The sequence below is a fragment of the Glycine soja genome, chromosome 15 (genome assembly GCF_004193775.1).
Source record: "Glycine soja cultivar W05 chromosome 15, ASM419377v2, whole genome shotgun sequence".
Classification (NCBI taxonomy): Eukaryota; Viridiplantae; Streptophyta; class Magnoliopsida; order Fabales; family Fabaceae; genus Glycine; species Glycine soja.
The window spans coordinates 47,416,229-47,430,432 of record NC_041016.1 but is presented as its reverse complement, the minus strand read 5'-3'; the positions used below and the strand labels follow the sequence as shown (position 1 = coordinate 47,430,432).

At 34.0% G+C, this 14,204-nt stretch overlaps 2 protein-coding genes across 2 annotated transcripts; one reads left to right on the top strand and one right to left on the bottom strand.

Annotated features, from left to right (window-relative positions):
* Positions 1 to 2,190: 2,190 nt before the first annotated feature.
* LOC114386234 (protein MAIN-LIKE 1-like) lies at positions 2,191 to 3,528 on the top strand. Its single transcript, XM_028346204.1, has 3 exons — positions 2,191 to 2,523; positions 2,655 to 3,014; positions 3,391 to 3,528. The coding sequence occupies exons 1-3, from the start codon at positions 2,191 to 2,193 to the stop codon at positions 3,526 to 3,528; spliced, it is 831 nt and encodes a 276-aa protein (XP_028202005.1).
* Positions 3,529 to 9,771: 6,243 nt separating this feature from the next.
* LOC114387422 lies at positions 9,772 to 10,450 on the bottom strand. The gene has a single exon (XM_028347611.1). The coding sequence runs from the start codon at positions 10,341 to 10,343 to the stop codon at positions 9,897 to 9,899; it is 447 nt and encodes a 148-aa protein (XP_028203412.1). The 5' UTR covers positions 10,344 to 10,450; the 3' UTR covers positions 9,772 to 9,896.
* Between the last annotated feature and the right edge of the window lie 3,754 nt (positions 10,451 to 14,204).

Here is a 14,204-nt window from a genome sequence, read left to right as displayed (position 1 = left end):
AAAGAAAAAAATGAACTAGAAAGGTATTTGGCGGAATCTAATATGGATGTTGATGAAAAATTTGACATTCTTGTGTGGTGGAAACAAAATTCATCATAGTTTCCCATATTATCAACAATGGTAAGAGATGCATGTGTTGGCCGCCCTTTTTCAATAGTAGCTTTTGAGAGTGCATTTGGTACCGAGGTAGAGTTTTTTATGCTTTTAGAAGCTCACCAAAACCATATATGCTTGATGCATTGATTTGTGCTTAGAACTGGTTGAGGAAAACTATAGTCTAGTTCAATAGTATCAATATCAGTGAAGAGTTTGAACTTTCTAACAAAATTGTAACAAGTGATGTAATTTTTATTTTTCTTTAATTCTTTTGTAATTATGTTCCTGAATTTATTAATGATATTTGTTTGTAATGTGTCAAAGTTTCAAGGATGCTCAGTAGGAGGACATGAAGGAGTTGGATCTGTTTCTGCAACTGGCCCAACATCTCAGTCACAACCAATATTGTGACTGGTCATATTTGATTTATTTGTGACCGCCTCTCACTATTATAATTATAATTTTTATTTCGTGAATTATGTTTTTGATAAGTTAGAACATGATTCTCTTATTTTAATGTAAGCTTCGTAAGGATTTTTTTTCGGCAACTAGGTTACGGATCAACTTGATCCACACGAAGCATACGGATCAACTTGATCCGCAACAAGGTTACGAATGAAGTTGATTCGTAAGCTTCATGCGGATCAACTTGATCCGTACGAAGCTTATGGATCTAGTTGATCCGCTTGAAGCTTGCAGATCAAGTTGATGCGTAACTTTGTTGTGGATCAACTTGATCCGTAAGACCCTATTTTAATTAAATAAAAAGAAAACCAGGTTAATTGAAGATGAAATATGAATTTGATTAGGGTTTAGGGTTATTTTGAGGGTTTTAGGCTGAAGTAGAATGCGAATGAGTAATGAACTAAGTTTCATATTATGATTTAATTTTGTGATGTTGATTTGCTTTGAATTTTGATTTTGGTACATTTGCCTATTGATAGTGTTTGGTTTGTATTTTACTGTTTGGATTGTTTGATGATGAACAAGTTCATATTGGTTTGAAATTTGTTTAGTTTGTATTAGTTTTGACATAAGTGGACTAAGATACTAATACTAGATAAGATTAAAAATAATGATAAGTTAAAATTTTAGCAGTTTGGCTCTAGCTTTGAACCTGGTGCCCATTTGTTTCAACAGTATTCTACAGCCACAACCACTTCTATATATCTAGACAAGGCTATATTTGGCTTTGGCATGTTGGTGAATCCTTTCAACTTAGAGAATTAGAAGCTACAAAACACAACATATCTAAACTGTTTTTACCATCCCATAGACAAAAAACTGAAAGAAAAGCCCAACAATCCTCATAGGAAATATACACAAAGTTACTCCTCCTAAAAAAAATAAGATACACATTAATGTTTTAAGAGTTTAATTTGTATGTATTGTCAACCAATTAAAAATCATGGTATGTATGACAATCAATTAGAAATCATTATCCTATCTGTCTTTCAATTTAGATACATCTTGACTGGGCGCCGCAATTTGTGTACTGCCAATGCACATGATGTAGCTCACTACAAGATTTGAATGCCATAACAAATGTAATATACAGTGACCTTACAATAAGACGTAAAAGTCAAGATTGATGGTTGCCTGCGTGAGAGAAAATTTGTTCAGTTATGAGTGAGCTAATGGAGCAGATAATTTTTACCAAACCTAGACCAATAGAAAGCACCTAACAATTAAACTTGAATATGCCAAGTCAGCTAATATTGTAATAGACCATGAGAGATATATACATAGCAACTTTTGGCAAAACCAAATAAGTAAAAGATTGTTGAAAATAGTAGACACAAATAAGCCAATATTTGTCTTCTTCACCCTCAAACCAATCACACTTAAACTTCAGTAAGTTGAAGTGACCATAATAGTCTAACTCAATTATATCATTGATTGCTCCATAATAAGTGTTACACCGAAATTGTGAGTCAATGAAATCCCAAGAGTAAATGAAATCCTTAGAACTTGCATGATTTTGAGTCAATGAAATCGATGAAATCCTTAAACATCACTTAAACATCCTTAGAACTTGCATGACTTTGAGTCAATGAAATCAATGATGGAATTTGTGGTACACATTTGCAGATCATGGTTAGGGCTAGAGGCTTAGGTCGTGCCTTAGGTAGGGTTATTGGCAGAGGTCTGGGGAGAGAGAATCGTGATGATTCAGATGATGCTTCCCAGCGGCGAAGGCCTACACCATCAGCCCGTAGGCAACGAAAATCTGTCCTTGTTGCCGCGGATGAGCCTGTGGTACCTGCGGAAGAGCCTGTCGTAGGTACAAATGAGCCTGTGGTAGATGCGAACGTACATGCAAAGGCTGCTGTAGATGAGCCTAAGGGATTTCCAGGTGGACCAAGTGACCCATCGGTGCTTATTGAGTATACTGAGCATGTTACAACCAGCGTATGGAGCGGGGAGGTATTTATAATTTTCATTTTAAGTTATTTGTTAAGTATGTGTTATTATTGAAATTTGTATTCCTTTAAAATATTATGTTAATAAATTGTCTGTTCCTTTATACTTCAATTCAAGAGCGGCCTGAATTGAAGTTGTCCTCCCATGGGAGGAAGGGGCAGAAATTAGGTAGGTTTGTTCCTGCAATTGAGGGGTTAGTTGCTGGCACAGGACTAAGTCCTTTGATCGCATGTTCAATAGACACTGGCGATCAGGGACTTATATCCTCGTTTGTGGAGAGGTGGCACAGAGAGAATAGTAGTTTCCATCTTCCTATGGGGGAGGTTACCATCACCCTAGACGACATGGCGTCTCTTCTTCATCTTCCCATTGTCGGCGCCTTCCATATCTTCCAGCCTCTGCAAGTCGACGAGACGGTGTTGATGTTGGTTGACTTACTACTGGTCTCAGGAGAGGCAGCCAGGGCTGAGACAACACATTGTCATGAACCATACGTACGCCTATCTTGGCTATGAGATATATATCAGCATAGATGTCAGGCCGAACATTGGACAGCTGCAGCTCGTGCCTATCTTCTTCATCTTCTAAGTTGCATTCTTTTTGCTAACAAGAGTGCAACCCATGTTCATGTTGTCTTCTTAGGCGCTTTGCGTGACCTCAGTTAGATTGGGAGGTATGCATGGGGAGCTGCTGTTCTGGTGCATATGTACGATCATTTGAATAATGCTTGTATCAGCACCAGCCAACAGCTTGTTGGTTACATCACCCTCTTACAAGTAATTAATATGTTTTTGATAAGTTAATTACAACAATGTTTCAAATAGGGTAGTTTAGTTTGAAATTTGTATGATTTTCGTGTAATCTTTGTAGTGTTGGATACATGAGCACTTTTTGTTAGTTGCGGAGTGCATCGCTGATCCGGACTATGACGAGGTGTCACCATGTGCATGTCGGTGGATTGCTACGAAGAAGACCGTGAAGATCATATCCACAGAGACGTACAGGTAGCGTCTGGATCGACTCAAGATTCCTGATGTCTGTTGGATGCCTTATGGGGAGCATCGATCAGTCCAAGAGTTTCATTTGATTTCATGCTTTTCCGGTCAGCTCCGCTGGGTGCCCGCTGCTGTCAGACACTGAACAGAGAGGGTCATGCACCAGTAGGGGTGGGTAAGTGGGCCAGCCTGCCCCGCGTAAGGCCTGCCCGCATTGGCAGTGGACCGGGTCAGTTCACCCCGCTTCTTACATGGACTAAATAAATTGGTCAACCCCTACCCGGCGGACCCCGTGGGTCAAACAGGCCGATCGGCGGGCCTAGTATTAAAATAATTTAAATTTTAATAAAAATACAATACAATCAAATTAAGTTCAAGACAAATGTAAATAAAATCTCAATAATTAGTCAATTACATCAATAAAATAAATAATGTCTTAACAAAAGAAAATCCAAGCAATAAATCTAAAATATGAAATTTAAACATCTCCACAAACAAATGATTCCATATTTGAAGTAGCTTGAGCCTTCTCCATCTCCACATTTAAGAGTACAACAACAATGAATCAGCCCTAACAAAAATAGGATAAAAATAAATTCTAGAGAGAGAAGAGATGTACTTTGCGTGGTGGCGCGATGGTGGGCCGAAGCTGTGCCACTGTGGTATGTCGCGTGACTGCGTGAGTGTGAGTCGCATTTTTGTTTTCCTTGAAAGGGAAAGAGTCGTATAACTTGCGCGCATGTGTGACTGCGTGGTGGAGAAAAACCATGAGGAGAAAAAGTGTTCTTAGCTTGCTACAATGATAACTGCTAAATATGATGTGAGCTATTTTTTATAATAAAAATATATTGAAATATCTTTAAAAATATGTATTTAACTATTATTTTTAGCTAAAATGATGAGAATTGATATTTTTATTATTTATGGCTTGCAGATATGAAAATGATAGCGTAAAAGAAAAAAAGATCGAGAAAATATCAAAAATGAAGATTTTTAGCATGTTATCACTTATCTTTTTTTTTTTATCTTAATCTTTTATTTTTCTCATCTTATCCTTTTTTGTCTTTATCATCTTTTAATTTAAATCTTTTATTTTTATCTTTAAATTTTTATCTTATCTAATATATTTCTTTATCTGTTATTTTAAAAGAAAAGTTGAAAGTAAAAAAGAGAAAATCAAACCTAATATAATTAGGTCAGGGTCACACAAATCAAACTTAATGCGGGCTGTGGGCAACCCGCGGACCCCACGGGCCAAACCTGCATAGTTCGCGGGTTAAGAGGAGCGGATCCAAAAATATGACATAACCATGGACCGTTTAAAAAAATTGATCCGTAACCCGCACGGACCATGGGCCCCGCGGGCCAGTCCATGGACCTGGGCCTATTTACCCACCCCTATGCACCAGTTCGGATATGTCCAGAGTATTCCTCCACATCCTGTCGATTCATGGGAGTCATTTGATGAAATAGATGTCAGGTGGATGCACTACTCAAACCATCTTGCGCTAGCAGGTGAGATGTGTGTTGTGCCAGGTCAATGTGTGGCCGACTACATGGACTGGTTCTTCGTCATTTCTCATCCATTCATGACCGCGGCACAACCATCAAATCCGCCGCGAGATCCACTTGCGACGCATGATGCCTCATTTGTGGAGCCACATATCCCTCAAATCCCGAAACCAGCAGCAGCATCAACACATGCCCGTTCTGAGGTGGATGAGCCTAGACATGCAGTGGTAAGTGTTATTACTATTTGCTTAGTTGTATCAAATGCCATTTATTTCATAAGTTATTACTAATTTGTCTAATTTGTTTGTTTTCTATTAAACAAGAGGCTTGCCATGCGATCGCTGAAAGGTTGGAGCGTAATCTCAACCTAAGGATAGTCACGCCAAGCACAAAGACACATGAGGTCATGGAACAACGCCTCAAGATTGCCAGGGGTGTCATAGAAGACCACATTGTGTATGTGAGGTCTCGACGTAGGTGGCGCACGGATCAACCATAGTTTCTTTACACTTTTGATATTATCATATTTGGACGATATATATATTTTTCTTGTATTTGAAAACATTTTTGTTTTTGACTGATCAACATTTTGTATATTTTAGGTTATTTTGGTTTATAATATTAGTGTTAACGTCTAAATCTTATTTTTAAATTACTTGATTCCAAATTCATTTGAAATTCGTCGAAATAGTATGAGTGTCATTTCAAATTGAAGCAAACAACTAAAAACTAATTTGAAATAATATAATATGGATGTCACATTTAAAAATTATTTTCTATTTAAAAATATTAATTACAAAATTTTATGATAATATTTGTAATTAAATTTGAAATAATATAATATGGATTAGCACTTTTAATTTTCTATTTAAAAAAACATTATATAAAATTTGGAAAATAGGACTCTCAACCTTCTCACTTTCTTAATTATATATTTTCAATGTTTTCTTTTTTACTTTCCTTGGACCACCATCACAACTAGTTAAAAAAATATCTCAAACTATCATCTTATAAAAATATTAAATAAAATAATAAATTAGAACTAATTTGAAGTTGTTAAAAATTAATTTTAAAATAAAAAATTTAAGATGACTTTGAAGTCCTATAACATTTCATGACTTCAAATAAATAATTAAAAAATTAAACGACTTTTAAATTATTAATTATTTTATGATTTCTTATACAAATTAAAAAAGAAAAACAGAAACAGTACATTTTTAATGACTTCCATACAAAAGAAAACTAAAATTGTCTATCTTTTTATGAGTTATTATCAGTTAGTAAAAAATCTTACAACTTATTCGTATTTAAGTATTGATTCAAAATTTACTTGCATTTAGTAAATTATAAAACGAATTACTCCCTTTGATAACTTTCCCCAAAGAAATATATGGGGCGAACCAATTAGAAACCTCTTGCACCAAAACAAATATATTTTTATAAACCTGCACAACGGTCCCCAAGATCACCCCTCTCTCTCTCGTACACTTGCACAACTGTTCACACTGCACAGGAAAGACACGTCAAATACATGCATAATAGCAACAGAAGATTTTACTCACTCTAAGCCACTAAATCATCCTATATTTAACCGTTGGATCAACATCCCTTACTTAGAGTAACCATTTTACTAGGGATCTTGTTAACTATAGAGATAAGAACATTAATTAAAGAATTAAAAAAATATATTTAATTTATTACAAAAAATGTAAAAATTTATAAATAATATAATTTTCACAGAATTTTTATTTATTTAATTATTATTACTCATAGAAGTAGTATGATCACAGCTTTTTTTATTTATTATTTACTCTTTGTTTTTAATTTTTAATTTATGTTATTTGTTTTTTTATTTAGTTGATAGATGGAGAGTTATTTTTTTATTTTATATTTACTCTTTTTGTTTTTTTATCTTTGTATACTTTTTTATTTACCAAAAAATTTATTTTTTGGGCCCACTATTATCATTTTAATTTAAACAATTTCTTGATTTAGGTAAATCATGAACATAAAATAATCATCATACGATTTCATTCTGTAATAGATACAAATTCAAATATTACGTTAACTTTAACATAGTGAAAAAAAATAAAATTTGCATGAAATACTATAATTAAGTAATGTTAATTTTGCGACATCAGCACGTTGTCTTTCATTTCTATTACATGTTTACTAAAAATAGCTAAAATTTTTATTGGCCCAATTTTTTTCCAATAGTTAGATTGCACTAACACCTTTAGCACATCATCGTTGGTTTTTAGTTCAATAATTTTGAATTTGATAATTTTATCTGAATACTTATGGTGGCTTGGTTATCGAAAAAACAACCGTCTTACTGTTTGTGTTTCATGGATACCATAAGGGGGAATCCCATGAGACGCAACTTGCTTGATCAAATCCTTCAGTTCATCCATGACGTGCAACTTGCTTGGTCAAATCCTTCACATTCTTGTTTATGTGAAAGTTGCATAACAAATTTGTGCACTTAGGAAATACAGTTTTCACTGCATTCATCAATGCTAGGCCTTTGTTAGTCACAATAACTCTAGGGAGGGCATCACGTCTTAATAATATACCTCAGAATCGTTCTAAAGCCCAAACCACATTATTCAGACGTTCACCTTCTAGATATGCAAAACCAGCAAAAAATATCATCCTAGTTGGTGTCACCCCAATAAAATCGAGCAGCGGGAGTCTGTATCTGTTTGTTTTGTAGGTACTGCTTATCAAAAACACCAAATTACATGCATTGACTAACTTCACTACATTAGGGTGACTCCAAAAGATATCATGAACCACGTTTTCATCCTTTAATTTGTGTCAATGAATATACTGATCCCGTTCAAGAAGCTTCATTAGATGTTGCATTTCAGTATCACTTCCTCTTATGAAAGAATGGTATGCACTTCTTGCATTATATATTTGTTTGATGGTCGTACAACTATTGGCGTGCTCCTTCAAAGTTAGCAAAATGTTTCTTGGTTTCACCATTGACTTCATCATATCAGCAATAAGTGTCTTTTCAGCTTTTGTCAATCGCCCAACATATGGATGTTCAACTAATGACTTGGCCAATTCATGATTATGAATCTCACACATCAACTTCACCATCCAGCCTTGTCCTCCAACCACTGGCTTGCCACGAAACTTGAAGGGACACCCACATTTCCTAGTCTCAATATCTCTTCTAACAAATTCTTTCTTCCTACACCTATACTCGCCACTCCTTTCATAGCCAATTAACACAAACGAAGTTTTTCCTCTACTACCAGTGTTTGTGTTAGACCTTATAATGACCGCCACAAATCCATTTTCATGAGCAAGGGATCGAGTCCACTGCAAAACATCGTCTCGGTTGTCAAACACCTACAATGCAATCCAGACAATTTTAGTTTTTTACAACACATTCAATTTATTAAATCACTCACAATAATGAATATTATTACCTGAGAAGTATTGAACGCATCCGAACAATCAACTTGTGGTTCATTCACACCACATTCTTGTTCATTTTGATCATCCATATCAACTTCTTTAGACATTATAGTGTCATACATCTATTGATCTTTGTCCATCTTAACAATAAAACATAAATTTTAACACAGAATGTAAACAATTAAAATGCAAAATGATAATACAAACAAAGTAATAATTAAAAAAAAAAACTTAAATAAAGGGTACAATTTCAAAATCCCTATAACTTACAGATCAAATTGATCTGTATGCTTAATATCAACATACGGATCAACATAATCCATATTAACCTTGCGGATCAACTTGATCCGTATGATTTATGGACTACCATCTCACGTACACCCAACACAAATGCGTACCTCGTATGCCGCCGTCAACAAACCAACCACCGCAACAATGAACACCGACACCTTAACCTTCACTAAAGCTAACCGATCGCAAGAAAACGAAGAAAAAACGGCAAAGCACTGCGCTAACATTTTTGCACAAAAAAAACACAGCTTTTAAAAGAAGAAGATAGTGGAAGGCAGTTTTGATATTTTTAAAAAATGCTGGGTGCACCTAGCATCTCCCATGCACCCATCTAGCTCAGATTGTAACATGTAAGACCCAAACCCACATAACTCGAACATGAAAACAGTCAGGTATGGACCGTGAAATGCTCAAGTCGGTTACATCCGAACTAATGGGTCTGGTTCCGAACCTGCCCGAATCCAATTAGGCTCAGCCCTAGAGCATGTGTGCCTCTGTGTGAAGTGAAAAAACAAAAGAAAAAAAATATATCATGAGATAAATTATGTGACAAAGAAACATAAAAAATTAATTGTAAAAAAGAGAAATATAAATTATAAAACTCAAAGTATATTATTTCCTTTTTTAGAAAGCTCTCCAAGGATTAGTTGTCAAATTAGTTTTCCTTTTTGATAAATATAACACGTATCCTCCATATGGAGAAAATTATGCTTGAACTAAGACTATTTGAGCAGTAAAAGTTTTCTATAATTACTTGAGTACTTGAACTCCTAATCATTGGTTTTACGCACTCGATGAAGGTTGTAAAATTAGATTGGATTAATTCTATGATTACTTTCTCATAGACACATGCAAAAAGAAAGTTATCATTTTAAGAAAACTAAAAATAAAAGAAGTAATAAGTCACTAAGAATAAATCAGTACTATTTCTTATTATATGCAAGAATGATCGAGGGACTAATTAAGGAAGATCCATTCTAATTAATTTTAAGCTAGGTAATTACATGAAAGTAAAGAGTAAACAAAAGATAAAATAAAAAGGTTTGGCATTAATATGTACTTAAGGAGCCCTTCACAAATTAATTACAAAGTAATCAATGTTCTCTTCTGTTTCCTTATACAATACTACGTATATAAATTAATTCAGAACACTGCATCACTTGGTCCTTGTGCCAAATAATGATTTTCTCTATATTGTTGATCCAAGAATGCTCCAAAACACAATTGAAGATCATCAACACCATTTCCAGCTTCATATTCCATTTCTACATGTTCCATCATCCCATATCCATAAGGGATCCATGCATTCATCTCATCAAAGGGCAAGGAAGAGATCAATTCCAAGTCAACCCAATGATCAGGGACACCGACTGACGCGGAGCGATCTTGATCATCCACGTGTCCCATCTCATACATTTGACCCATTTCAGTGTCAGTGATCTCTGCCTCCAATGATTGAATCATGCTCACAAGTCTATCATCGCCATAGTACTCTTCTTCTTGTTCTTCTTCCATTAGAGACATGAGAAGAACATTGTTGGCTTCTGAGAACTCAATTCCCTGTTCAAAGACACCCTCTGAGGAAGACATGTTACAATGAAAAAAAATTATTATTTTTCTATGGTTTGTGAAAATAGTTAAAGTGAGAGAACTAGAGGCAATTAAGATAGTGGAAGATGCAAGATGGTTTTGAAAGGTGAAGAATGGTCCTTTATATAGGGCAATGCATAGTACACTAATTAAGACTCGGTGGGGTTGCTTTATTTGCTTGTTGGTACTATAAGCCAGTCAATAATAAATTAATGTAATATGTGGAAGATAAGATTCATATATTGTGCTAAGATAATAATATTCATATGTATAAGTTTGATGGAATAAATTATTAAATCTTTGACCCATTGATGTCTACTTGTCGAGCGATCAAGGCATTCCAGGTGAGCAATATATGGTATTAGGATAGCCATAATGCACCCACTAATGGTTGCAACAGTGGGGCATCAGAACCAGAAAATATGCCCACCTAATGACCAATAATTAATTAATGAAATTTTGAAAGGAATTTGTAGGAGCCACCCATAATTAATTATTTGTAGGAGTGTCGGCTATGTTTGGAAACCGCAATGTGACCATGTTAGAAAAGAATGTGAAATGATTTGATTCTGGATTATAAGAAATTTCAATGTCAAATAGTTCCATGAAGAATGAAATTATCTTTTCTTTTGAGTGGACATCCTGTACCTAAGATCGACCTCTATTTTATAATACGATTGAAGGAATGAGGAATTAAAAAATGATAAAGGAGTATCAAATACCCCACTCAACCATTAGGTACCCTCGACCATAAACACCAAGATGGGATACCCATGCGATTTAGACTTGATGAGGTGCGGTTGAATCAGTGTTATTAGAATTAGACTGGACCAGCACTAGAAATCAAAGTTGACTGGTCCAATTAAGTATTTAAATTGTTTATGTACTTGGATTGAATAAATATCGGTTCAATTTAATTTTAAACCAATAAGGATTAGCGATTCAATTGACTCAACAGACACAAACACAAGATTATTTTAATTTAATTAATTTCGAGTATGCATATATTTACCTATTAAAGAGTTTTCTTTTCCATGATACAAAAGAAAAAGAGTCACCTTCATTAACTTAAATTAGTTCTGAAGTCTATACTCTAACAAATTTTGAAAGTTTTTCACTTTCTACATTTTAAATTAAATATCTCGTAAATTTTATTTTATTTTGTAATATGTGTGGTGTGGCATTAAAGCTGATTATATCTCTATCCATTATATCTTGTCAAGTTTATATCATGATAAATACCACGAACAGTCACAATATATACATATAGATAACTATTTGTGACCGTCATTTTGATATATGAATCTTAAGTGTATTATGAGGGGATCTCGCATCGTAGTATCATATGTTAAGTGGTTTACAATCATGGTGGCAAAATAATTGGTGAGGTGTCAAAATCTCATTCGAAAGCTTCATCGAAGATGCGTCCTATACATATTGTACTGAACCACCGGCAATGACACAAGGCACGTATGTGCAAGTAGTTCATGAGTGGGATATGCGCACGAGGCACCCACGTGGATGGGTTCTGCCTTGGAGATTTCATGTTCGTTTGGTGTGAAACCAAAGCTTGCACGAGTAGTCCCATCTGTGTATGCAACTATATGCATAGATAATCAGTTACCTAATTTGTGTCATTTTGTTTTAACTTTTAAGGAGAAAGTCTTCAATTAATTTGTAAGATTCTACCGGACAGTGGCGGTGCCTCCACCATCTAAACCTTATACACCTTCGGGTTACGAACAATAGTGGCTAAAGTGGGGGATGGGAATCTGGTTGTCAGGAAGCGGAAGTTGGCGGGAAATGTCACACCACTAAATGTCCTCTGTTCCGATATACATATATATAAGAAAAATAAATATAAAATTTAATTAAATCAATTTTATTCAAATTACTTAAATAAATTCACGTGGATAAAAGTGTCACATCCACTTTACTGATACCAAATAAAATTTATTAAAAACATCTCCAATTCAAAACAAGATTGTCCAAGTTTATAAAAGAACTCACGTTTAACCACTGAAATAAAATAAAGTAAAATAACATGTTCGAAACATCATGCAATTGAAACAGAAATCCTGTTGATGGATTGACAAGTGCATCAATTCGTCTCAAGTACTAAAGTTAAAATGAAAGTCTGAGTGTCGAATTAATAAGGACTTTGTTTGTACTTAGGTAGATAAATATTTTATTAATAAAAAAGTTAAAGAAAGTTGACTTAATAATGTTATGAGAAAAATAATAATTTAAATTGACAGAAAATAAAATCAAACAAGAGAAGAAATTAAACAATAATTTAAATTGACCTACACATGAGTAAAAGATGAGAATGTTAATGATTTTTCTCTATTTAAATTGACCTACAGAAAAATTAACCCAATAATATTGTAAAAGTAAATTAATTCAAAAGATGAGAATGTTGGGAACTTAACCTACCATAGCTACTCTTTGATGTAATGTTAATGATTTTTCTCTATTTATAATTATTTCAATATACACATGCATCTACTAGTATACTTTAACTTTAGTCCCTCATATGAAAGAATCCAATTTATCTATTTTCTCTTTCAAATCCCTTTGCAGAACTAAAATAATAAATTGCATTGAATAGATATGTATAATAGGATAAACAAATATCAACCTATCCCTAGTGATGACTTTATTTAGATACCCTTTCCCTGTTCTATTAGAAAATAATGTCTCTCAACGCTATTCCTAAAACTTACCATGTAAATGGGTGATCAAGCCACAGACAATATTATTAAGCACAAGAAAAGATAATGCAAATATAATATTCATAAGTTGATAGGAAGAAAAATTACATTAAGAGTAGTTGATTGTCAAGTTCCAAACAAAGGGAGTTTAGTCTTTCATAGTCATAGGAGACTCTACAATTGTAAGAGGAGAATATTTAGTGAAGGGAAATAAGATAAGAAAAGGGATGGAAGGAAGGAATGACTCCTAATAATTACTTATTCTTTTTTTGACCTTTGTCTTCTATAAGAAATTGCATTCTCTTGGAATTTTAGTGTGTTTTTTCCTTTTTCTCTCTTCTTCTTTTATAGGTGTAGATTAGCTTACCTAAGTGGGCTTCTCGAGCTAAACCCACCTTTACTTTCCAGAGTTAGTCTACTTTCCTTAATTAGTTTATTTTCTTTGGGCTTTATTTTACTCATTAAACATCATAAATTCATCACTTTTAATATTTTCTGCACAAAAACTTAAATGATGTTAATTTAACAATTATTTGCTCGAAAAGGAAGAATTATGAGAGAAAAATTACAAATTCTTATATAATTTAACCCCAAAATATACTTATAATTAGCGGTTATCAAACTTCCCCAAATTTAAATCTTTGTTTGTCATCAAGCAAAAGGAAAAAGTTCAAACTTTACCAATCACAATTCATGAGATAACTGCATACTTTCCAAAAAGCTTCATTGGTCAATTTTCAAGTTCACAGATGTCATAAGTTGATGAAAGGAGTAGAATAAGATGCACTTCAAATGAAATGGTTAGCAAGAACAACAAATCACAAGGAATAATCACCAACTTCAGTCTGTACAAGGCTAGTACTTCTCTCAATCCCACAAGTGTCTCGGTAGAAGTGTTTCAATTATAACAACTGAATAGTAAAATTTCCAACTTTGCACATCATCTCAGTCAATGCTATCATACATGCACAATGTGGATCACCAAGGACTTTATTAGGCTTGTAACCTGGCTAGACTAACAAAGAAATCATGGTTTTTTGTTTTTGTAGGATTCAAAACATAGGATCTAAGAGAGCATTCATTCCCCTTTTTGCTTTGCCACTCTTTTCAGCATATTCATTTCATTTGATGATGGTTTACTCTAACT

What these genes read in the sequence shown, in the direction of transcription:
- LOC114386234 (XM_028346204.1), top strand. Translation starts at nt 2,191, where the DNA reads ATGGTTAGGGCTAGAGGCTTAGGTCGTGCCTTAGGTAGGGTTATTGGC. An exon ending in CCAGCGTATGGAGCGGGGAG is followed by an intron (nt 2,524 to 2,654) that starts GTATTTATAATT and finishes CCTGAATTGAAG; the next exon opens with TTGTCCTCCCATGGGAGGAA. An exon ending in CACATTGTCATGAACCATAC is followed by an intron (nt 3,015 to 3,390) that starts GTACGCCTATCT and finishes TAATCTTTGTAG; the next exon opens with TGTTGGATACATGAGCACTT.
- LOC114387422 (XM_028347611.1), bottom strand. Translation starts at nt 10,343, where the DNA reads ATGTCTTCCTCAGAGGGTGTCTTTGAACAGGGAATTGAGTTCTCAGAA.